Source organism: Typopeltis vanoorti, chromosome 17, assembly GCF_054136105.1.
Source record: "Typopeltis vanoorti isolate ZY-2024b chromosome 17, IOZ_Tvanoo_1.0, whole genome shotgun sequence".
In the NCBI taxonomy this organism is placed as follows: domain Eukaryota; kingdom Metazoa; phylum Arthropoda; class Arachnida; order Uropygi; family Thelyphonidae; genus Typopeltis; species Typopeltis vanoorti.
In genome coordinates this window covers 80,312,031-80,337,655 of record NC_143565.1, presented here as the reverse complement: position 1 = coordinate 80,337,655, position 25,625 = coordinate 80,312,031, and the positions used below count along the sequence as shown (strand labels likewise).

The 25,625-nt window shown below is 35.4% G+C and overlaps 1 protein-coding gene across 1 annotated transcript in view; it reads left to right on the top strand.

Annotated features, from left to right (window-relative positions):
* The first annotated feature begins 9,831 nt into the window (after positions 1-9,831).
* LOC150097547 (beta-alanine transporter-like) overlaps positions 9,832-25,625 on the top strand; it is a 40,142-nt gene continuing 24,348 nt past the window's right edge. Inside the window, exons 1-3 of the mRNA XM_090406950.1 lie at positions 9,832-10,236; positions 17,481-17,584; positions 23,687-23,841. Of these exons, the coding sequence (XP_090263076.1) occupies positions 9,832-10,236; positions 17,481-17,584; positions 23,687-23,841 (664 nt within the window). The remainder of the gene's footprint in view (positions 10,237-17,480; positions 17,585-23,686; positions 23,842-25,625) is intronic.

Genomic DNA, 25,625 nt, shown 5'->3' with positions numbered 1-25,625 from the left:
ATACAACAAAAATGGCGACTGGATAAGAGAGATTACAAAGCTAATATTCATTTGAAATAAATTCCAGTTTCCTAACTACACAAAATGTAATCAAACAAACAACTCGTCTACTTGAAAACAATAAATGTATAAAATCCTTAATCAGAAATGAATACTTTTAGGATATGTGTCATAAGAATTTTACACTAGAAAAATAGCCGTACTTCCCTGAACTGATAATACCATGCAAAGGGAGAACTTGATTCATGAAAAAGGAAACGATTGGATTGTGGTGTGTGTGTGAAGTATTATCAAACCCTCAAGTAAGACCAGGAGAATTCCAATCCCCCAGATGATTAAGTTTAGGATATGTGTCATCACAATCATGTGAATGCTAATCACTTAGTCATATGTAAGTGTTTGAGAAACAACCAACAGTGGGAAAATGATACCTTTTGAACAATACCGTAACAGGATGTGACGGTATTGTTCAAAATTAATAATACGAACAGATCACAGGATGTGATCTGTTTGTATTAAAGAGTAATACAAACAGAGTAAACTACAGTTCCATAGTCTTTTTTGTGTTGTGAATATATGTTACCCTCAGTAACGTACAATGAAATAGTCAACTGGATTTTAAAACTTGTGTTTGTGTTCTGTGCTGTGAATATATGTTAAAAATCTATAATTTGGAATATGCAGAAACCTAGATAGTACCAAGATGTTCCCATTCTGGAAAGAAATGTAAGTTTATTTATTTTTTTAACATAAACTTAACAACTGATAATTGTAATTTCAATAATCACTGCTCGTATATTTTGGTAAACGTAATTCTAATACTGAATAGTTTTTTTCATAAGAATAATCATAGGGTACATATTAGAGTATCAACATGGATACATTAGTGCCTTTTCATGCCTAATGTGTGTGTGTGTGTGTATGTGTGATACCAGCATATAATTAAATTATTCAGAAAACTCGAAACACAACTGCCACTAAACTCTACTCTACTCTAAGTATTTCCACCCTTTAACAGGAAAGAAATACCCAAAAATGTATAAAAATGAAAAAGAAAGTGTGTGCTTGAGTGACACCCGCATATAATTAAATTATTAAGAAACGCTCCAAAGGGTGCCACCATTACGACGACTTTTTCTAAGAATTCCCACCCTTTATCAGGAAAGAAATACCCCAAAATGTATTGGAAAATTAGTACAGTCATCTCTATAGAAGAAGAAAAAAATTGTATGCTTGAGTGACATTAGCATATAATTAAATTATTCAAAAAACCCTAAACATGGCCGCCATCACGACTCTACTCTACTCTAAGAATACCCACCCTTTAACAGGAAAGAAATATTCCCAAAATGTATTGGAAAATTAGTACAGCCTTACTCTTAGAAACTACACCTGTCTATAGACAATCAAACACAAAATATGACCACCATGATGGATTTGTATCACCCTAGGAAAATTCCAAGGTATCTTATCTCAAAAACATCGCCCACAATTCCATAGCCAAAACAAAACACCATGTGATATCACAGATATGTTCCCTAGAAAATTCCAAACATATAATGTCATGATTCTTATCTATAAAAAAGCACCCATAAGGCATTAAGTGAACTAAAAACACCACATGATGTCCCTGACAGACGAGAGCCTAGTGAAATTCCAAACATTCCAAACTCTATAACAACAAATATTCACATCATGATTCCTTATCTTATGTTGATCGTGATCTGGTCACTAGTCTCCCACCAATCATGACATGATTCTTTTTACACTAATAAATATCCCTTTCCATTCAAAACAACAACATCACTTATTTACAAGTAACAAATGACGTCACTTATTGACAACAACAACAAATGACGTCACTTCTCTACATCTGAGAACAACACACACCCACGACACGATTCCTTATCTTATCTTGATCTTGATCTGGTCATTAGTGCCCCACCAATCACAACACGAATCCTTATCTCTACCATCACCCATAATTCCATACGCAAACCAAAACACAACTCACCTCACTGACACATATGCCACCAGGGAAATTCCTAACATTCCAATCTCAAGTCGTCACGTCCACAATGACATCATCTTCTTATCAACCAATGACGTCACGATTCCTTATCTTATCTTGATCTTGATCTAGTTCAAAGTGGCTACCCTACTACTAAACAAGCGTAAAAAAACGAACTTTGCGATGTTTGTTCCCAACGTACATAAGTTATTCCTAGACGTTTGCCAGTTTCGTTTTTATTAGAATTTAGACTATAAAACATGCACCACACTAAGACCGAATTATGTACAGGCAAGCATAAATTTCTTAGCTTTACAAGAAAATTACTTGTTTGCTGAAGAGGACGTTCTTGGCAACAATATTAAGAATTTTCACAGTTTATTCACTAAGTAGTAGCTTTTTATATGAAACAGTAATATATAGAGTTAGGGTGTTAGGGACAACGAGATAGCGGTAGTTGTCTGCCGTCATCTCGTGATGTAATAAATGGAAGAAAGTCTTGTCTTGGTAGTTTCTCCTAACTTTCTGAACATCCGCAAACCTGATTAATATTATTATAAACTGCATGTATTAGAACTGGTTTTCTTGGGGAAAAACCGAAGTTACTATTCGTTCTCACCCATTTCTGTTTTCTAGCCACGCCTTCTTTATTGATAATTCACCAAAGTTAAGTTATTATTAACCAATTTAAGCTATAACTGAGGGCGTCTTTCTCAAACAATTCCATTTGCCCTTCTTCAATTTCCTGAATGCTTTGTCTCTACATTTAACAAAGTATATTCCCCTTCTATCATCAGCATTGAATTCATCATAAATATGCTATTATAATAATCAAAATTTACATTTTTCCAGAATTTGATTTCCGTTCTTTTTAAAGAAAAAAAAAACAACAACCATTTTTTATTTTATTTTATTATTATTTTTTATTTATTTGTTTTTATTAGAAGAGGTCGATCTCAGTGACACAACAAAGTTTTTTTTTCAATTCACTGTGTTTTATATAGCTTATTATATAAAAAATACAATCCAATTACCGGAATACACCATGTGAAGTAAATCATATATCCACGACGCGCGTATTGTCTCACGCGCACTATTTTGTTATTGAAATAGAATTGCCAGTTAACGTTTAGCTTGTAATTTTCGTTTTCTTTGCTTTCCTGATAGTACCCTGATGAAGCCGACTGCATAAGCCGGCGAAACTAGTTGGTAATTAAAATAGTTACTCACCTACACTTGGCCAATATCTAAATAATAGTTTATTCTCATTAATCCTTGTGGTCAAGAATCAACAATTTTGAAAGTTTTTTTTTCTTTGCCATAATGCACATCAGATAAATTCTTGAAGTTTATGGTTATAATAAAATCATTATTGTCATTAAGGGGATTTATGACAGTTTCCTTAGCGAAGCTGGTTTTGACAATGTCCTTTGGTTGGAAAGACCAAGATTAAAATCCTGTCTAGGAGAGGAAAAGAACTTTTCATCTGTGGCTAACTTAGAAGTTTTCATAAGGTAATAAAACTATTTTTCCTGCTAAGAAACTCGGATTTTTTCATCCTTCTCTTATATATTCGTTAGGAATGATGATTATATATATATATATATAATCATCATCATCCATCATCATCATCACGAACCATAGGCTCACTGCCCGTTGGTGCGAGGCATCCTTCACTATCTTCTTCAACCTTTCTTTGTCCAGTGCACATTGTCGCAGTTTCTGTACACCCATTCTATCCATTCTCTGAATGGTCTACCTCTTCTATTTAAACCATCCAAAATACCAAACATAAATGTCTTTATCTTCCGGTCCTCACTCATTCTACACGTGTTCAGATAATTGCAGCTTCCGTTTTATAATCTTTTGCCTTAGATTCTCTTTTGGTTGTATATTCCGATAAAGCTCTTCCTTTGTGATTTTCGGTACCCATTCTATAAAAAATCTTCTTGTAACAAGTTCTTTCAAATGCCAAAATTCTTTTTCTTGATTCCCTATTTATTACCACGTTTCAGATCCCTACAGTACACCGCTAAAGATGCGTGTTTCCAATACTTTTAGTTTTGTTTGCAGCTGATCACTTTACTTCTCCAAATGTTACCCATGGCCTTCAGATTTGTTGTTCCCTTTGCAATCCTGATCTTTATTTATTTTTTACAGTCCAAATCATACGTCATTTTACTTCCAAAATATGGGAATTGTTTTACATTTTCTATATCAAACCATCCACTTGTATCTTTTGTTTCATGTTCTTCACACCAAATACAATTTGATTTGTTTTTTCCAAGTTCATAAGAAGTCCAAATCTCTTCCCTTGCTCTTTTAACAGCTTCATGTTTTTTGTAGTTCTCTTTCGTCTTCCTTAATAATAACAATGTAATCTGCAAATCTCAGATTGTTAATTCTCATTCCGTGTACAGACATTCCTTTGGCATCTTCCTTCAATTTGTCTATTGCTCTTTCTAAATGTGCGATGAAAATGCTTGGTGATATTGGGTCCCCCCCCTGTCTAGTATCTCTGCTTGTTGTAAATCATTTCCCTAAATCATCACCTATTCTAACTGCTGCAACTTCATTCTAATGAACATCTTTTAATATAGATATTAGTTTTTTTATCATTTCCATAGGATTCCAGAACTGCCAATGTCACTTGCTGGTCAATACTGTCAAATGCTTTCTGAAAATCAACAAAGCAAGTATATGTTTTTGTTTTTTCTCTTAGCTTTCTCTGCTATAAACCACATTGTCAAAATCTGTTCAATTTTAGTTCTATCCTTCCTAAGTCCTGCTTGCTCGTCTGCAAGGAGGTATGCTTCCGAATGTGTTCTCAATCTTTCTGTGAATATGATCATCATCTCTTTATCAAGGTGACTTATCAAGGCAATTGTTCTATAATTTTTACAATCTAGCTTATTTCCTTTCTTGTATAATGTCCCTAATATTGATTTCACCCACTCCTCTGGCATTTTCCCTTCTTTCCATACCATGTTACATAGTTGGTGCATTTCTGTAACCATACTCTCACCACCATATTTAATAATTTCTCCTGTAATGTTACGTTATCAGGACTCTTGTGTTTTAGCCGTCCTATTCTACCTCTCCTCTTAAAATATCCATATCATGCTCATTACCTGGTGGTGATATCCGCTTCAATTCTTCAGTCAGTTTCCCAACGCTATCTAAATCTCTTCATATAACTCACTATAGTATCTTATCCACCACTGTAAATTTTTTTCTTTATTCATCAATACTTTACCTTTTTCATCTTTAATTGTGGTCTGTTTTGGTTGCCACTTTCTATTAATGGTCAATTTGTATACCTCACTCGTTTTATGCTCTCCATAGTACTGCTCTATATTGTTGCACTGAGCTTCTACCCATTTCATCTTATCCATTCTGACTGCTTCTTAACCTCATTACACTTTCTTCTATATTGCTCCTCTATTTATTCTGATATATCCCTTCTTATCTTCAACATTCTTTTCCCCTGTACTAACTTCAGTGTTTCTTGTCTAATCCAATTCTTCTTAATCTTCTCTTCTTCTGGTACTGTTTTTTTCAACTGCATCTTCTATCCCTTTATTACTCTTTTCACTCTTAGATTCGAGTTTTTTTCTTTCTCCACACTTTTAAGTTTCTCTTCTAACACTGTTCTGTACCTTCTTCCTCTTTCTTCTTCACTTATTCTTGCTATATCTCTTCTATTCTGATGTTAGGGTTTATATTTCTTTTTTAATTTCAACTTGATTGTTATAATCACTAAACTATGGTCCGAGTCTATATCCACTACTTGAAACGTTCGACACAGCTGTACTGATGTTATCCATCATCTTTAATCATAATGGCATTAATCATTTTCTTGGTTTTTCTCATCACTTGAGCGCCACGTCCATTTTCTACACCTCTTTTATTGAAATCTTGTGTTACAGATCATCATCTCGTGGTCCACAGCAAATTCTAACAATTTTTCATATAAACGTTTTCTACGGTATTTGTTGAAAAGTAGATGCTGCCTATGAAAAAATATCTTCCATTGATTTTAAATTTAAATTTACCACGTATGTCTATTGCGGAAGTCGAATATAATTGGATTTTCCTTTATTTTAGAATAAATATTGTATGATAAGCGAGTATGAAAATACTACGTAAAATAGGAATCAGCTGAAGCATATTAAGCGGAAATGCTATCTGCTTACTGTGGTACATTGACACGGGATTCATCAAGGTTGATTTGGCCTCCTTCTGTCAGTGCATCAGGAGATTGGAGGAAAGCAAATCAGAGATTAGTTCTAGATGATGGTAATGGAACTAATTATATGCAAAACAAGTGATGAATGAATGAGGGGATAATGACTTTATTAAAAAAAAGAAAGAAAAAAAGCACAAGTATCATATGTCGCTATGTGGCAGGTTTTCCTGTTTTTGTTTTTTCCTCAAGTTGCCAGTTTGTTGGTAATTTGCTTTTTCCGTTACTAGCTCTGGTACAGAGAATAAAAAGTAACCTAATGTAACAATCAACATCACCTTTTCTTTTTCTTTTCTTTTCTTTTTTTTTAAATTGAACTCCTACTAATGGATCTCCTAGTGGTGGTTTTTCTCTTTTTTAAGTCGTTTCCGACCCTAGGTGACTTTGTAGACATTGCCACAAAGAGTTTTTTTGTGAGGTGTTTTTACAGGGTAGTTCGCCATTGCTCCCCCAACCCCCTTTCAATTTTATCTCTGCTGGGGAATGGCATATGGCTGGGACGTATTCATGTTTGTAATCCATGTGTGTTCACAGGGTCGGTTTGCCTGTTCTGGGGGACGAAAAACCCGAGTTTCCGGCTGAAAAAAAATCCCTATCTCCTTATGAGTCCCGCTAACTCACTTTTAGTGGAAAGAGACCAGATAACGGTTCCTCACCTCTTTGACGAGAATCGAACCCAGGTCTTTCCGACCAGAAGGCTTCGTCTATACTGGCTGAGCTACGGAGGCTCAATAAACATCGTAGAGATAGTTAAAACACACAACACTCAACTAAAATAATGAACTAAAACCGAAACCAGAAATTAAACAAAAACCTCAAACTTGTCGAAAAGTTCGCTTCTGTAGGCATTGATTAAGAAAAATATTTTATGCCTGTAGACTAAGAAGGAAGGTAATAACTTATTGCAGTAAAGAGTGAAACGCTCTGTTAGTTGTTGTTCTACATTTATGTTGAACAAGAAAATTAAAAAAAAAATTTTAAAAATTAATTCACGATTTGCAATTATTGCAAAGTTAAAGCAACCAAATATTTTTTTATTTTCTTTTTATTTCATTTTTTTTACTCACCTAAAGTTTGTAGTAGAGCGTGATTTAATTCTATATAATGGAAAGATCGATCTGCATACTGCCGCTTACATTATAGTTATAAAGTGGATTTAAATTTATTTTAAAAGAGTTTATTTATTTTTTTTAATTTAAGAATGTTTTTTTAATAACATTTTTTGCCAAAATATGTGCAGCGGGAGCAGTGAAATAAAATATAATATCTGACAATAAAAGCTTCCCTTTCATGAGAAGCTAGATATTATTATTATTATTATTATTATTATTATTATTATTATTATTATTATTATTATAGACCTTATAAGAGTCATGGACTCATCGGGGGTTATATAATAAAGTTTTTTTTTCCATGAAATTTGAAATACTATTTATATTGATTATCGATGTATAGTGATTTTCAAATGGTTTCTGATTTAGGCAAGTCGTATTAAATTCGACTAATTCGAAATTCGAAAAAAACTATTCTCTCTCAAATATTTCTAATTTCCATGAAAACGTTTCTTCATGATACTGTGTCGGAAATTCTTTGGAATAATTTATTAAAACTGATAATATATTTCTTCAGATGGCGCCACTGCAAACGCAGTAACAATTTATTCTGCATGGAGGTGGCTGTTTCCTCTATTGTTCGTATTTTTTTAATAATTTTTGAGAAATAAATATTTTCCAAACGGTTTTACTATATTTTACAATATCCACATAGGACTGTTTGGAAAAATAAAATCAACTAACGCTTTTTATTCCCTTATAGTAGGCGAGGCCGTATAAGCACTAATTGTTTCAGGTTAAGTGGGTCGCATTTCCATATTATTTGTAATCTCTTAGCCCACGGATTTCATCTAACATGCACAAGGAATCAGGAAATCAAATAGATGGATATCAGATTTTAAACAGCGTTAACTTCTTAAGTAATCTATACTATATCTTAACCTTTACCACATTACTTTACGTAGTACTGGAACCTTAATTACTGGAACAATTGACGGACAGTTAGGGTGGATCTTTAAAAGCTATATTTTATAGCGATGTTTTCCAAGAAAAGTTATAATTTAATTTCCATTTATACTTTTCCTCACGCCCACTTGGAGCGCTGCTGTTAACACTTGTAATAAATAAATAATAAAATCTTATTCGTTTAAATTAAACCATTATAATATATAAAAAGAAAAAGAAGACTGCAAGTTTCATTATTTTTAAAACTAAGAATTCCATTTCATTCTACTCAATAGTATTGTTTTCCATCTAAGAAGACACGGAAGCAACTATTTCTAATAAATCGCAAGTTTGTTCGAATGGAAGTGGTTGAATCTAAAACTCTAAGAAGCATTAGGGTTAGTAAATGGTCACTAACCCTAATTCAAGCAATTCTATTGTTCAATGAAAACAGGAAATGTATTAACTGTGGAGCATTGATGCCGAATAAATTATACGCAATTGGAATGTTTTCAAACAGATTCAAATAACAGACATAAATATCATTTATATTCTAGTACAAATCACGACATCTTTATGCATCACTAAATTTCGTAAACGAGCACTATTTACATAAGCCATATATCGTCTGCGTTTTGGTTTACTGCGCATGAATATTGCTTGATGTAAGAGTATGTTGTCGTTTGGCAGAAAAAAAAATACAAGAAATTATAACGTTAACAAACTGATGCATTTTAGTAATATAGGATAATTTTTTTATTTGTAAATGAATATGTAAAAAATAATTAACAGAAATATGACAGTTTTAGTTGTTTAAACAGGCAATCCATGAATTTGTATGTGGACACGATCAGGTGGAAATGTAGGACAAGAATCCCACAAACAGTTTATAGAATTGCGGTATTCATATGCTGATCAGTAACGTTTTTTTCACTTTTATTCATAAATATTAATAATATAATATATAATATAATGTACTCTAGTTTTTAAGTGCAGTATTATTCTTCGTCGGAGATATATACATCTTGTCGACATAGCAAAGCACATTATGACATTGAATATAAATACCTCAGCGTTTGTAATACATTAATATTTTGTAATATAAATAAAAAATCATTTTAAGATACGTAAAATGTTTAGGAGGTCCCTTTTAGTGATATATTAGATGGGATTATTTCTATTTGATTAATGTCAATCAAATTATAGATATACGAGTGATTTAATAATGTGTATGTGTAATTGTTTAAGCTAATAAAACTTACAACAGGAGCATTCAGAATTGAGAAGAAATGCTTCATTTTTCTAGAAACTGTTCAGCTCGTCATGACGCTGTATAAAGCTGCAATAAAGCGTATGACGCAGATGATGAAATTATAGTCACGTGATATATACGACATAGTTGTTTCGATACATAAGCATGATGAGACTAGTTCGGGTAATTTAGTGTCATCATGGAGCAGGTTCGGAACTAAGTGAAGCTGTAGAAGAGTCTTGAGGAAAAGTAATCAGGGCGCCTTTGAAGTTTGGCGTCTGCGGTGAAATAACTAACCAGACCGCATCTTAACATCGATCTTCAAATGGAGTTTGAACACATTCTCGCTGATGTCGGAGATTATGGACGCTACCAGAAATTTCTTGCAGGGTTCTTTCTCTTACCTTCATCGGCGGTAATAGCGATTCTTGTGATGAATAACCTTTTGCTGTTGTCCGAACCCGATCACTGGTGTCAGGTACCGGAGCTTATGACCTCGAATCTTTCGTTGTCATTGCAGCAATTATTGATCAGACCGTCAACTCCCGATGGTCCTAGTAAATGCGAAATGTATTCGGTCAACTACTCGGAAATCCTCTCTGGTATACAGAACATGGGTCAAAACTGGACTGAAATAATTAGAGTCGAACAACTGCAGTGGAACACCACTTCCTGTCCACACGGATGGGAATATGACAAAACGAATTATGAAGAGACCGCTGTTACAAAAGTAAGTGATTATAATTAACGAATTGTTGTCCTAATTTGTTATTCTTCCGTTCTTTGGCGGGAACTTCCAACTAGGTATTTCCGTATATTTTGTCAATCGTAAAATAGGTGTATTGAAAGATGCTGCAATTTATTGAAGGAAACCGAACCTTGAATTTAATTAGCGATTTTCTAGAATCGCTAATTATCATTGTGTAAAATCTCAAGGGATTTTACACAATGATAAACCATTGAACGAATGGAAAATAATTTTTTTTTTCAAAAAATGGATTATAATTTGGTTTACTGCGCATGCATATTGCTTTATGTAAGAGTATATTGTCGTTTGGCAGGGAAAAACATAAAAGATATTATAAATTATCTTACTGATGTACTTTAGTAATATAGGATTTTTTTGGTAATGTTGCGCTATCTGAATGCAAGCGAAAATTAAATCACTATTATTATACATACATACATACATACATACATCTTCAAGGCCCACCCTTCCTAATTGGGTTGTGGTGGTGGTGGGGGAAGCAGCTGCAAGAGGAACATCCAATGGTCACGATCCTCTTGCACCAAGCTCAGGTGTTCTGGTGGGATTCCCCAACGTGTAAACCCAAGGTTTTGGATATAATCTATCCAGCGAGTCCTTGGCCATCCACGTGCCCCCCCCCTCTGGCTTGGCAAAGAGGGCCTGCTGAGGGAGCCTCTCTTGTGGCATTCTGACCAGTGCCCGTACCAACGTAACTGTGATCTCTCAACACGGAGAAGCAGCGGTTGAGTATTGAGGGTTTCCCGAATTGCAGAGCTTCTGACTCTGTTGAGTCTTGTCAGCCCTGCAACCCCTCAAAGGAACCTCATTTCAGCCGCTTGGATTCGTGTCCGCATTTTTTCAGTTATTATCCAACTCTCATGACCATAGGTGAGGATGGGGACATAGACTGTATTGAAGACAGCCAGCTTTGCCTTCTGGCTTAACTCCCGCTTCAATACTACCGAATGGCCAAGCTCCCGCAATATTGAGCTTGCTAAGCCAATTCGAGTATCTAGCTCTACGTCCCATTTTCCATCATTCGTGAATATGGACCCCAGGTATTAAAACTTCTCCACCCGCCTCATTGGGACTCCACTTACATTTAGAGTGCACTAGAATGGTTGTCTTGAGACCACAAATGTTTCAGTTTTGGCCACACTGATCTTCATTCCGACGTATGCACAAACAGCTACAAACCTATCCAGGGTTCGCTGCAGGTCATCTGTGGAAGAATTAAGCAGAACTAGGTCATCTGCAAAAAGCAGACGTCCAATGCTACATCTTCCAATTCTGACACACTCACTGCCTCGGCTGTGCCTATCAATCCAGTCCATAAATATTATGAAAAGGAGGGGTGACAGAACACACCCTTGGCAGAGGCAAACGGAGGCTGTGAAAGGTTCAGACATTGTGCTGTTTACCCTGACACAAAACTCTGGGCATTCATACAGGGACTTGATGGCAGCTAATAGTTGGCCATCCACTCCATACTCCTGTACTACGTGCCAAAGCTCATCCCGAGGAACCCGGTCATATGCCTTCTCCAAGTCCACAAAATATGTGTAGACATTCTTGGCATATCCCCAAGATTTCTCATAAACTTGCCTTAAAGTGAAGATTTGGTCAGTTGTGTTTCTACCAGGATAAAAGCCACATTGTTCTTCCTGGAACTTTGACTCAACTATGCTCCTTCATCGTCTTTCCAAGCACTTTGCATACACTTTCCCAGGCAGGCTGAGCAGAGAGATGCCACGATAGTTACTGCAATCCTTCTGGTCTCTCTTCTTGAAGACTGGTATTATTCTGCCCGTCTGCCATTGCTTTGGTGCTCGCTCAGATATCCAAGCAGCCTGACACACTCGAGTCAGCCAGAGAACACCGCCTCGATTTAAGGCTTTTAGCATTTCGGGTCGAATTTCATCATCGCCAACAGTCTTGCCCGATTTTAGCGATTTTATTGCTAAATGGACCTCTTCTGCTGTGAGACTAGGCATTGCCACGATCTGCACCTCTTGGATGTCCACAACTGCTGGGCCACCCTGGTTAAAAAGGCTCTCAAAATATTCCCCAAAATATTCCCACAGCAAGGGCAATTAAGAGGCCTTAATTGCCCTTGCTGTGCACGATTTCCTCCCTCGAAGGCGGGATGGTCGGCCAGAATACTTTGTTTGCATTTGCATAAGATGAGTCTAATCTTTCTCCAAAGGATTCCCAATAATGCAATAATTTCAAACCATTCGTGTTAATATCAGGGGCGTCGTTTCTCTCAACCACACCTCTCCATGTCTGGTTATTTGTTCCAACATGTGCATTGAAGTCACCCATTAGCAGGACTAATTCCATGTCTGCCACCCTGTCAAAAGCAGCATCCACTTCCTCTAGAAGGCAGAGTATTCTGACTCCAGATTAGGTGCATAGGCTTGCACCACAGCCAAATCATGGTTTTTCATCTGAAGCCTTAACACACATACCCGTCCCCCCTAATGGGATCCACTCAGCAACACAGTCTGACAGCTGGGGGCTTGTGAGTATTCCCACACCCGCCTGAGCAGACATTGTCAGGCTCACACCAGAGTAGTAGAGCTTCCACCCCTTATCAGGTCGACAGTTCCAGAGCCTCTCCTCTTGGTCGAAGAAAGCCCGATTAAGTCTAGCCGGTAGCGCTTGGCTTCCTCGACCAGTTCCAACTCCTTCCCTGTCAGAGAGAAGATGTTCCAGTTGCCTAAAGACATACTCTGGTGCGGTTGTCGTTGCCATTTCCGTCCTTTTGCAGAACCATTTCTTTAAGCTGCCCCTAAACACCTCCCCAAACGGGCCCATTGATGGAGTTTCCTCTAGCAGAGTGCTGAGGAGTGGTGTCCAAGGGAGACTGTAACATATTTTTCGAACGGGTCCCTCTGCCTAAAACCCGAACGCGTCCCATGGTAACCCGCGCGACAGACGATGCGGTATGAACAATTTTTGATGGCCTGATCATGTTACAGTGTTTGATAATGTCCTGTTAGCACAAGACGAAATGACACAGCAAAATAGGAAAGATTCCCCTCGAATACTCTAATAGCATTCGGGGGAAGGAGCAAGAAGAGAAGAAAGAAAGAAGCAAGGGAGGAAGAGGAGGGACCAGTCTACAGATAATATAACAGATGCATGTTACATGAAGTAAGCAATGTTCTTCTTCTTCTTCTTCTTCTTCTTATTATTATTATTATTATTATAGATCACTATAAGGCTGAAGTCCATTTAAGGATGGTAGATGAGAGCGGCATAAACTAACTAATTATCGTAATTGAGGGGTCAGTAACCAGCTGCTCTTTGAGATATTTTTGCCTCGTGATATACGACATGTATATCATGGCTATTCAAGATATTAGTTTGATTTTTGTTTTTTTCAATGAAAAGAATCGGAGAATTGTCTATTTCCATTTTCTATTTTCATTGTAAACTTTTATTTCATGATAAACGTGCATATAATCAATTTAAATCAAATGTATTTAAAAGGCGTATCAGAAATGCATTTCGAGAGCTGTAAGTTGTTCAAGAAATATTCGACTGAATGCGATCTTCACTAAAAATGGCTTATCATTCCAAAAAAAGTCTTTGATCCCTGCCCTAATCCACACTTTATGGTTTCATAGTACAGTACTTGTAATCTGAACTATTTCTGAGGTAAGAGGCAAACATTGAAAAGATCCGTAACGATAGCAAATGCCAACTGCCAACTAAAAGCTGCACACTGGAGCTTTTGTAGGAAATATGGTTTCCCAACTTGCAAAACCCTTGGGATCACAGAGTTGAAGATGTTGAAAATGAAAGTGCCAAGATATTATGGGACTTTCAGATTCGACAGATATCGCTGTAGGTGAACACCATTTGCAGGTGATATCGCAGACATCACTGTAGGTGAAGAACAACATTTGTAGTTTATTCATGGCAATGCCAGGGAATAGTAGAGTAGAAGAAAAAAATGCATGAAAAAGTAACCAAATTGAGGAATCTGGAGGTTGAAATTCAATGACTTGGTAACAAAAAAGCATCAATAGTTCCACTTTTCATAGGAGGGTTAATAGCGATACCAAAACCATTTACGAAACAGAGAAATCCTGCTGCCTCTCATATAACACCATCTCAACTTCAGAAAATTGCACTTTTAAATTTCAAATTCCTCACACACCCAGATTCTGAATCTTAAAAGACGAATACATTCTCCTTCATCTCTTCCACAATTTCCAGAACTTTGTCCTTTTATAAACCGAACTATTAAATTATATCGCTGCTAATCCTATCTCCATATGTTAGCTACCTGACTGAAATGCTTGTACTTTTCTGATCAGCTTACCCTTTGCCAGAAAAGTTAAACTGACCTTAATTTATAAGCGCTTTATCCGTTGAAAAAACCCTTGTAAATGTAACTCGAGCCCTAATCCTATTTCTGGGATTTTATTTCTAGTTTGCATCCTTATATTGAAATACACTTGAAATAATTCATCTACGCAGTTGTTTCTGAAGAAAACCTTTTCACCTTTGCTTCTTCTTTTTATTATTACTCTCTTCAATTAGTAACGAGCTCATGATTTCATCAGCTTTAATTACAGATTGTTTCATGAATCTGCGAATCTTTATTCAGATAAGTAAAGAAACGATTGTAAATAATTATTAAATAATCATTAAAAAAAAGGCGAGTTTTTGTTTCAGCAGTCTTGTTTCATGACGTCACTCCTAATGACAAAAATTGAGCGTAGAGACGTTTTCGACAGCTTATTTCACTTTTGTAGCAGACGATTTTGTTCTCTTTTGGATCATTTTGCCTAATTTTGTTCCACACTGAAAATTAGGACGATTTTCAGGTAGTTTTGATTTAATCCAAGATTAAGAAATGTCTGCAAATTTAATTAAAATCGTCTGATCTGATGTTATCAAGAGAATACAGACGGACATACAGACAAAACGAACCTAATCGGCACCACATATTCGATCACAAATGAACTTTCCCCCTCTTTTTGTTAGCATTAGCACTTCGCAGTTCACTTAAAATATGCTGTCCAGTTAAAGATTTTTATTAATTTATGAATTTTTTTATCTTTAAATGAAAGAATGTATAAATCTTTAGTAACCAAAATACTTCGTACTATTTTATGAATACTTATGTTATTAATTAATTGATTAGCACTTTTTCATCAATTTTCCTTTTAGAAAATTAATTTTTATAAGTAATAATTTAAAAGAAAATAAATCTTCTAGCACCTTATAATCCTCAGAGAAAGAGAGAGAGAGAGAGAGAGAGAGAGAGAGAGAGAGAGAGAGAGAGAGCGTTAAGACCTAATTTTTTAAATTTGATGGGAAACTGACAGGCAGATAGCTGGTTAAAGGCAATCGATGATTTTATAGGTATTAAAGGAGGAGAGTACAACAGACAACCAACATCTTGTGGTATAAAAAGCTTAAGCCAATAATATTGTTTCATATTATTGTTTGAAATGATGTGGGTTCTATGGTTTTCTTGATTTGTATTGTTAAAAGTCCAAGATTCTGCTGAAGTCAAGATTCTGACTAAATTGACTAACTCGGAACCGGTTGAATGCATCCCAATGGCTTTAACAGGCCTTTAAAGCTCACAACCTTCAAATTTTGTAGCTGAAGTACGAGGATAGGATAGTCACCCCTATGCCTGTAAGTATTCTTGGCTGTATCCCTGTGTGTTCACGGGACCGGTTTGCCAGCTTGAGGGATGAAAACTCCCAGAAAACTGGCGGAAAAAACCCTGCTATCCACGCCCAAGACCGGCTAACATGGCTATGGAAGATCCTTAAGCTCCTCACGTCGTTGACGCAAATCGAACCTAGGACATTCCTTCCGCGGGCATATGGTTGCGAAGCCACTAGGCTAACCGCGGTTGAATACAGGCGTTGGGAAAAAAAAAATCTTCTTTTAATTAGAATCACACTTCTAACAGCCATTCTTTCTGGTGGTCTGGCCCTATTGAAAGAAAGGCCATTTCCACAGGGCTACACCTAAGTATTAATTTTATTATTTTATTGAATTTCTTACTTCTAATAAGTAGTTTAAAAATATAACAGACTGCGGAGTTCTATTCTTTCTTATTATTATAAAAGTTCATACATTCCGGACTGACTTGCCTACCATTGCTTGAAACTGTTCTTAACAATTTATATCAGTTAATTGTTACAGTATGATGCAATAATGAAATGAAAATTAATGACATCAATTGTCACAGTATAAACAGATTGTTGCAAGAACGCAGCTCGCTAACAGAGAGACAGAGATCGATTAAGAGTAAATTAAGATCAAAAATTTATTTTAATAAATTTTTAATAAATTTATATGATTTATTAAAAACGCTGCATTGTTACTCAGTTTTTCCATTTTTTATTTAAGATGTGTTAAAAAACTTGTTAAATTTATACAATTTCTAATAAAAAAATTTCTCAGATTGCTTCGTCTCTTCGATTAACATATATTGCATTGACATTTAATGCAACTTCCTTCACTGTTTTATTTACAGAATTATACTTTAAGTACCAATAATAATACTCATATTTTATGTACCATTTTTATACTTAATGAGGCAACGCGCAAAGTATGCAGTCTCATAAGTATAAAAATGATACATGAAGATCCGTATAGTAGTTCGTTTTTAAGATTATTCTTGGTACTTAAAGTATGTTTTTCATTCACTAAGACAGAGTTAAGCCTTAAAAGAGAGTTTTTTTTTAAAATTTTTTTATTGTATGCAATAGCTGTTTGACAATGAAGGGAGGTTTTGTCATTGTGTATATTCAGTAACTATAATTTCACGGTTCCTTTCAAGGTAATCATTCAGAAGGCCCTTTTCCTAATTTATCTTTTCACATTACCTTGAAAGTACAAAATGACATCACAAGGGAATGAGCAAAGTTAGCAACATTGCAGCTAATCGTCTCACTGTCCACACCCATCCGTAACACTGTGATTAGTTCTTTTGTGGAATTAAAAAAAACACGATGTGCATATATTCTATAATATCGTTTTAATATATGGCTATTAAAAGAGTTTGTAGTGATTATTCCTAATTTGAAATAAAATTAGGAACGAACAGCATATTATACACTTTATATTGCATTTGATTTTTGTAAAAAAAAATTCTGTTTTCACTGCTACAATATTATTATTAGCATTGTTGACTTCAAAATTGTGCATGAAAATTAAACAATTAACTTTAATTCTTACAGTGGAATCTCGTGTGTGATCGAAAACATTTGTCAAGTCTCGTGCTGACTATGAGTTTAGTCGGGAACACTATTGGCACATTCATTTATGGGCACCTTGCAGATAGGTAAGTGTTGTATAAGTGGATGCAAAAGAAAGTCCAAAAATACGAGTTTTTAAAGAGAATAAATTGAATTTTAGTTTGTTTTAATTTATTATAGAACTCTATCTTCATATTGATTTTTATGTGTATGATTCGAGACAGCATGCGATCTCTTATTTTGTTGCTGTGAGTAGACAGGGTATGATTTAATGACACAGCGCAATACGCTGTACTTCTACCTCTTTCTTTTATTCATTCATTCACTTTCCAGAAATGCCTTCTCTTCATGAATCAACAGAAATCCCAAAAACTTTATAGTCTCATTACTGTTTTCAGAAATATTTTTATGACATTTCTACAAAAGACTGGAAACCCTAAAGCAGTTAGTACCGTGGTATTAGCCGGTTCCATACACACATATATATATAACCCCCTCCCGTGTGTGTGTGTGTGTGTGTGTGTGTACACACACACACACACACACACACACACACACACACACACACACACACACACACACACACACACACACACACACACACACACACACACACACACACGGGAGGATGTTATTGTTGTTGTTTTGATTTAACGGCCGAAACAAAAAGACTATGATGTCAGTGTATTGTCTGTGGTTCTGTTGGCTGGTTTGTCTGTTTTGTGGAATTAAAAAAAAAAAACGCATTTTCAAAAGGAAAATCTTTCTACATTCGTATGAGTCTAGCTAACTCAACTTTAGTAGAGAAGTCTTTATAACGATTATGACCGAGACTGGAGATTCGAACCCAGATTTTAAATATTTTAAAAGTTTAAATATTAAATGTCTAAAATTTTAGATATTAAATTTTTGAAAATGTTAATTATTCAATTTTTAAAATTTTAATTGGTGAATTTTTAACATTTTACGTATTAAATTTTTTTAAAATTTAATTGTAAAATTTTTTAAATTTTCATTATTAAATTTTACAAATTTTAATTATTAAATATTAAAAAATCGAATTCAGTAAATTATCTAAAAATGCTATAGATCTTAATATTTATGTGATACAGGGAGACGTTCACTGCAGTAGTAAAACATTTACTTCACTGATTTTTTTTCTGAAGACAAAATTTCAAAGAAAAAAAAATCTTTTCAATGACTTTTATTGAGGAAGATCTCTTCGACGGAAAGCAAAGTTGAACTCTGCTTGACTTTCCAAATGTTTCTGTTGTCTTTGACAGGAAAATTAGAGAAGCACATCCGTAATAGTTTTTGCATTATCAGATTTTTAATGTATTTTCCCGTTTGTGTTCTCGCAAAAATCCTAACGTGAGTGTTAGGATTTTTCCGAGAACAAGTTCTAAGAATCATGCGGACTATTCGACTTCGCACTATGATGTTGACACGCAAAAATGCAAGCTTGTCATGAATGTGCATTTTATCATGAAATACCTTTTCTTCACATCGATATATTTTAGCGCCATATACTGTACATATAGAACTGCCACAAGAACAACTTTAAAAAATAAAAATAATACAATAGAAAGATAACCGCATTCTTAGATTCTCAAATTTCAATTTTTTGTCAATATTTTAAAGTAGAAATTTGTCATCATCGTCATCAAATTCCTGGCACGTACCCTTAAAGGGTGTACATGATATTATGATAGTACTACATGAAAAATTTACATCCTTACTAACTTTCTATCTACAATTTTCCTCCAAATCAGTCTGTTACTTGTCAAGACTCCAACATTAGCAGATCTTTATTTCTATCTTTTAAGGCATTTTTTTAACATATCAATCCAATTATATCTCAGTCTTCCTCTGGGTTGGTTTCCTGCCAACCTGGCAGAGAACACTTGTTTTGCTGATCTTTCCTCGCCCATTCTGTTTAAGTGACCATACCACCTCAGATTAGCTCTGCTAACGCATTCCTGGATGCTGACAATGTCGAGTTCTTTCCAAATATCCTCATTTTTAATGATATTACCATTGATGCCATCTTTTCATGCCCCTATTCTGTCTAAAGACTATCATATCTACTGTCTCTAGTCTTTGGTCAAGTGTTTTTCTTTTGACCCAGCTCTCAGATCCATAAGTCAAAATTGGCTTGAATACTGTCTTGTATACAGCTAATTTAGTGTTCAGACTAATTTCTCTCTTATTCCGTATGAATTTATTCAATTGACTTCCTACCATACCAGCTTTGTTCATTCTGTTGTCTATTTCCATATTTAATTTACCATCTTCACTAAAAATCTTTTACTTGTTCTATATGTTCTCCATTCGCAATACAGTTGATATTTTCAATGTTTTCAATGTTTCTGCCGATTTTCATTATGTTTGTCTTTTTAATGCTGACCATCATACCATATCAATTACAAGTTATTCAATTTAGTCAGGGAATCTTGCAGGCTTATAGTGGATTTATTTAGAAGTATAATATCGTCTGCATAAAGCAAAGAGATGAGATTAACATCTCTAATTTGATATCAGGTTTAATATCACTTTCCATCATAATGTGATCCATATAGATAAAGTATATCCTTAATATATACCAGATTTAATATTAAACCACCTTCCTCTACTTCCTTCTATTCTAACTGCTGACTTACAACTCAAATAAAGACTAAGTATTGCTTGATATAATGCCCCATTGACACAATATAACTGTAGCGTATTGAAGAGCTTCTCTGTTGGCACCTTGTCATATCCTTCTCCAAATCTACAAAACTTAAATACAGATCTTTGTTATATTCTCATGCTTTCTCAACTATTCGCTGTAAAGTGAAGATCTGATACTGACAGCTTCTATTTGGCCTGAATCCAGCTTGTTTATCACCAAGCTTTTCTTCTACAATTCTTCTCAACCGTTTTTCAAGTATACTTGCATAAATCTTACTAGGAACACTCAGTAGGGAAATACCTCTGTAATTCTCACATTCAGTTTTATTTCCCTTTTTATATATGGGTACTATGAGAGCTCTGCTGCAATCATTGGGAATACGTCCCTCTGTCCAAGCCTTCTGAAGTATGCAGTGCAGCCACTGTAAGACTTTTATACCAGCATACTTCAGCATTTCTGGTCTAATGTCATCTACTCCTGCTGCCTTTCCACATTTCAGGATTTTGATGGCTTTTTCTACTTCGAGTATGGATATGTATTCCTGAGTGCATGCCTGGCCTGGTCAGTGTTTTTTACCACTGTGCTGTCATCACTGCTTGTTTCATTTAGCAGTTTTTCAAAGTAATTACTCCATACTTCAGAGATATCTTTTCCCCCGTTTTCATGTCACCTTTATCATCTCTAACTCCTTTTACGGCACTCTTTCCTCCATTTGTAAGCTTCTTCAACAACCTGCAGAATATCTTGCCGCCTTCTTGATTTTTGCTATGACTTTTGTTTAGTTAATTTTACACAGTGCTTCATTTTCTTATATTGTTCTCTGTATTCTCTAAGAGCACAAACTGTCTTACTTGCCAGAAACGTTTGATATGCTTTCTTCTTTTCCTTCACTGCCTCTTTAACTTCCTCTGTCCACCATGGAGTTATGATTTTTCTATCCTTGCACACAACCTCACTACATTCCTCTGTGGCTGAATCAATGAAGGTTTTCTTCAGGCCTTGACACTGAATATCGAAGGTTTGGTTCCTGTTCTTAAACGTTTTCATTTTTCTTCAATAATTTTTGTGTATTTTAGTCTAAAGTTCACATCTGAGAGCTGCTCAACTTTTATTCGCTTTAAAACTTACATGCGTAGAAAGTTGTTCGGTTTCTTAATCAAATATATTTTTTAATTTTTTTAAGTATAAAAACATAACAAATACTACTAGAGAGGGGATGTAGCACATGAATGATGCAGTGTTGTCAGGATTAAAAAAAAAGGACCTGAAGCAATATAGGAAAAAAATAAAAATCTTCAAACAAGTTTAAATTACACTAAGTGTAATTTAAACTCCTTGAACTTATCTTTCCATGTAAATTCTAGGGCTGGGATGAATGATAACAAAAAAAAAGACCTAGTTTTCTGAAAAGAAGAATAAAAAAATTCTTGGCTGATGTTCAACTACATAGGAATCCCGAAATCGTGCTTAAGGAGTGGTAATTAATTATAATGCAGTGTCACTCTTGATGTCTGCAATCTTTACAGAACCAGAGTCATTTCGCCTCTTCTCTGATTAGCAACAGGATATAAATCATAATTACGGATCAGAAACTTAAGTTAGTTTTTTTTCTGTTCATTTGTTTAATAGAAAAGGGTGGGGAAAGATAAAAGAGTAAAAGGGGACTTTCATTTTGGGAAGACGAACTTTAAATGAGTTCTTCCTGAATCGAAACAGGATGCTTAAGTTATACCAAGAAGAGGTCATAAGGAACAAGGAAATGTCAACTGGCGATAAAGAAAGTCTTAAGAGTCCGGTTAAGAGTTTGGGAATGTCTTGACTTGATGATAGTTAAAATGGTAACTTTAACTGGTAACTTGTTTTCACTGCTCGATATCACGATATCGCACTCCATTACATGAAAATGACTACTTCCGCATATCCATAAAAAAGAGCATCGCAACCCCTCTTCCTTCGTGAGTTAATATGAAAATACCCTTCTAATGAATTCACTGGAGTAACTACACAGAAGACATTGAGGATATTTTTATTATCAACCATTAAGCTAGGTTATCATTTTTTTTTTTTTAATGTTGAGCCCGTATACGAGAGGTTGGCTGGTCAACCTGTAGTACGTTAGTACCATATACTGGTAGTGGGTTGGGAAAGGAGAAACTTGTTTATATTTGATTTAAAAGCCTGTATGTTGTATTCCATGGGAAATACGTTAGGGAGAAGACTGTTCCACAGTAGCAGGGATTAAGTAGGAGGAAAAGAAACTTGTTCTGTGGGTTTCAAGGTGTACTGTGAAAGGACGTTTAGCGGCAGCTGTGCATGTTGCAATGGGCTTAGTTCTAAGTGGGGGAATTATTGATGCAGTTGGAATATACAAATCTCAGAGACCAAGCATCTATGTAAGAGTGAGGGGAGGGAGCGAGTTTATAAGAGATGAGTCATTTATCAGTCTAATTGCTCTCCTCTGTATTGAGTCAAGCATTTTGAGGGTGCTTTTAGGAGTCCTACTCCAAATGTGAGAACAGTATTCGATAGCTGGGCGGATTTTTGATTTGTATAAAGGTAACAGGTGTTTGGAGGTGAAGTAACGTCTTGAGCGAAAGAGAAAACCGTAGTCATGTGATGAAAGCGATGAGCTAATATGAAGAAATTGGATCTCATGGATGAGTCGTGTTGCAGGTTTGACGTGTACAGTTTGCAAACGCCATAAGACTTAACTTTAAGAAAGACAGTTTACAGTCATGAATAACTGATATTTTCAAAACAGTTCTAGTTTAGCATGATGACATATCGTTATGAAGTATAAAAGTAACTAAAGTATCTATAAATGAATATTAAGTTTCCTAAAGCTGAGGTTCGCCTGCAGTGGTAATAAAGACAAGAATAGAGTATTCTTGTCTTTATTTCCACCTCGTCTACGTTAATATCAACATTTCACTTTTATCAAAGAATAAATGAATTGACAGTTCTTCATTGTTTGAGCTTTGCAACGAATAACAACATTAAACTTTGAATAAAGAATAATTTGAAGCAAAAAATATAGTTGGATTGCCCAACTTAACCAAGTCTGTGAGTCCAGTGTGTTAAGCCTGTGGTATTCTGGCCAGTTTGTGTTTCTTGCTGAAGAAAAACTGAAATTTTCAGGGTTGTTCACACACACACACACACACACACACACACACACACACACACACACACACACACACACACACACACACACACACACACACACACACACACACACACACACACACACACACACACACACACACACACACACACACACACCGAAAACATGTAAGTGACTTTTAATGAATTAACAAGGATTCTACTGAAAACGCGTTTTATTGTTATAATTTTCTGATCGTTTCCCCATATATACTGATGATCGCATTTATTAATCTTCATGTAAACTGGAATATTAGCGAATCATATCTTTATGTTTGGTTAATTAAATATTTTTAGATGATTTTATGACAGTTATTCAGAGTGTTTTGTTCTGTGTTTTTCTTTCTTTTCACAGAATCGGACGACGTCCCACCTTCTTCATAATAGCGATAATCACTCTGATCACTGGATTTGCATCGATGTTCGTTCCAAACTTCATTGCATTTATTTGTTTAAGGACTATCAATGGAGGATTGATGCCATCCATTTTCCAGCTGACATTCATCATCAGTGAGTAACTCTCGAGTCATTTTTGAATCGAATTTTTCTTAAATATAGCTTACCCATGATGTACTATATCAAACTAAAGTGACGCATGCTTATGTCGCAAAATATATATACGATAACAAAACAGTAGTTTGTTTGGAAAAATCCATTATAAGAAAAATCCTTCTTATAATGGATTCTTATATTTTATTTTCTAATCGTTTCCATACATGCTAATGATCGCATTTATTAGATTTCATAATTATAAATTTATAAATCATAATTATTAGAATTAAAATCGACAATTGACAATTGACATTTATGTCTTTAGGGGTCAAGCAAGATGATTTTCATATTCCCCGATATCTGTTGTGGTTATAGTGAGGGAAAATTTATGAGCTGTTTGCTCGCCCTGAATAGGCATGGAGATTATGCATCGCTATAGGACACTAATATAGCTTTTGGTCGTCTATATTTGAATATGTCCGTTGCCCGTATGCTGCAGATTGCTGAACCAAATAGTTGGGGTGAGTGTGTGAACGTCTTTACGATAAACTTGGATGGTAAGGATTGTAGAAAAGAGAACGTATAAGGAATGTTTGTATCTCTATGAAGTTGATTGTTTCTAACATACCAAGGGCCATTCAGAATCATTCTCAAACACTCGTTGTATTTTGATAATGTTAGTATTAGAGGAGTGGCTCCAGGCTGGAGAGGCGTAGGTGATTATAGGACGAATAGTCATCTGGTATAGTTGCAATTTGATTCTGTTGCTGAGCTTGCTATTTCTATTAATTAGCGGATAGATCTGAGCTATGGCTTTAGATGCCTTTGCGCATGTAGATTTGATGTGTTGGTTGAAAGATAGCTTTTTTGTCGAGAATTACAACCAGGTAATTTGTTTCTGTCTGCCAGGGAATTTTAGTATTGAATAGTAACACATCTCCTGCAGGAGACATTGGCCTTTTTTGAGAAAAGAACGGCTGTGCTTTCCTGGGGGTCGACTTCCAACCTCCATTTGAAGAATCAACCCTCCAGTTTTAGAAGGCTTTCTTGAAGCTTTCTGATAACGAAATGGGGTCGGAGAGATCTGGTTAGTATTACTGTATCGTCCGCATACAAGGCCAAAATGGAAGACATCGGATTGTTCGTGATGTTCGACATGTATACAGAAAACAGCAATGGAGCCAGTAGAAATCCCTGCGGCACTCCAGAAAAGATATGGCGCTGGGACGATGTAGAACCGTTGATTTTTACTTGCATTGATCTACTATGAAGATATGAATGGATTAGGTGAACCATTTTTAGTGAGGTACCGGCTGAGATAAGTTTGTGTAGGAGTCCAAAATGTCAGATTTTGTCAAATGCTTTGGATTGGTCTAGGAAAACAGCTCCTGTGTACTGGCGCCAGTTGTAGCTGGTGGTGATGTATTCCACAATTCTGTGGATTTGCTGGATAGTACTATGGTGTTGCCGAAAACCAAACTGTTCTTTAGGGAGGATGGTTAGGTCATTTACTGAGCTTTGGAGTCGTGAGAGGATGACCTTCTCCACAAACTTACCCAGATTAAAGATAGGACTGATTGGACGATAATTTTGCGGTAGGTGTGGGTATATGCCTGGTTTATGTATAGGAATTACATCAGCCAGTTTCCAAGTGGAAGGAAAATAGTGAAATCTTAAGATAGGATTTATTATAGTGGTCAGGTGCACTACAGCTTTCCGAGGCAGCAGCTTGATCATCCTGTTTGAGATGCCGTCTGGTCCAAGAGCTTTATTGTTCTTAAATTTTTTAATAATATCATATA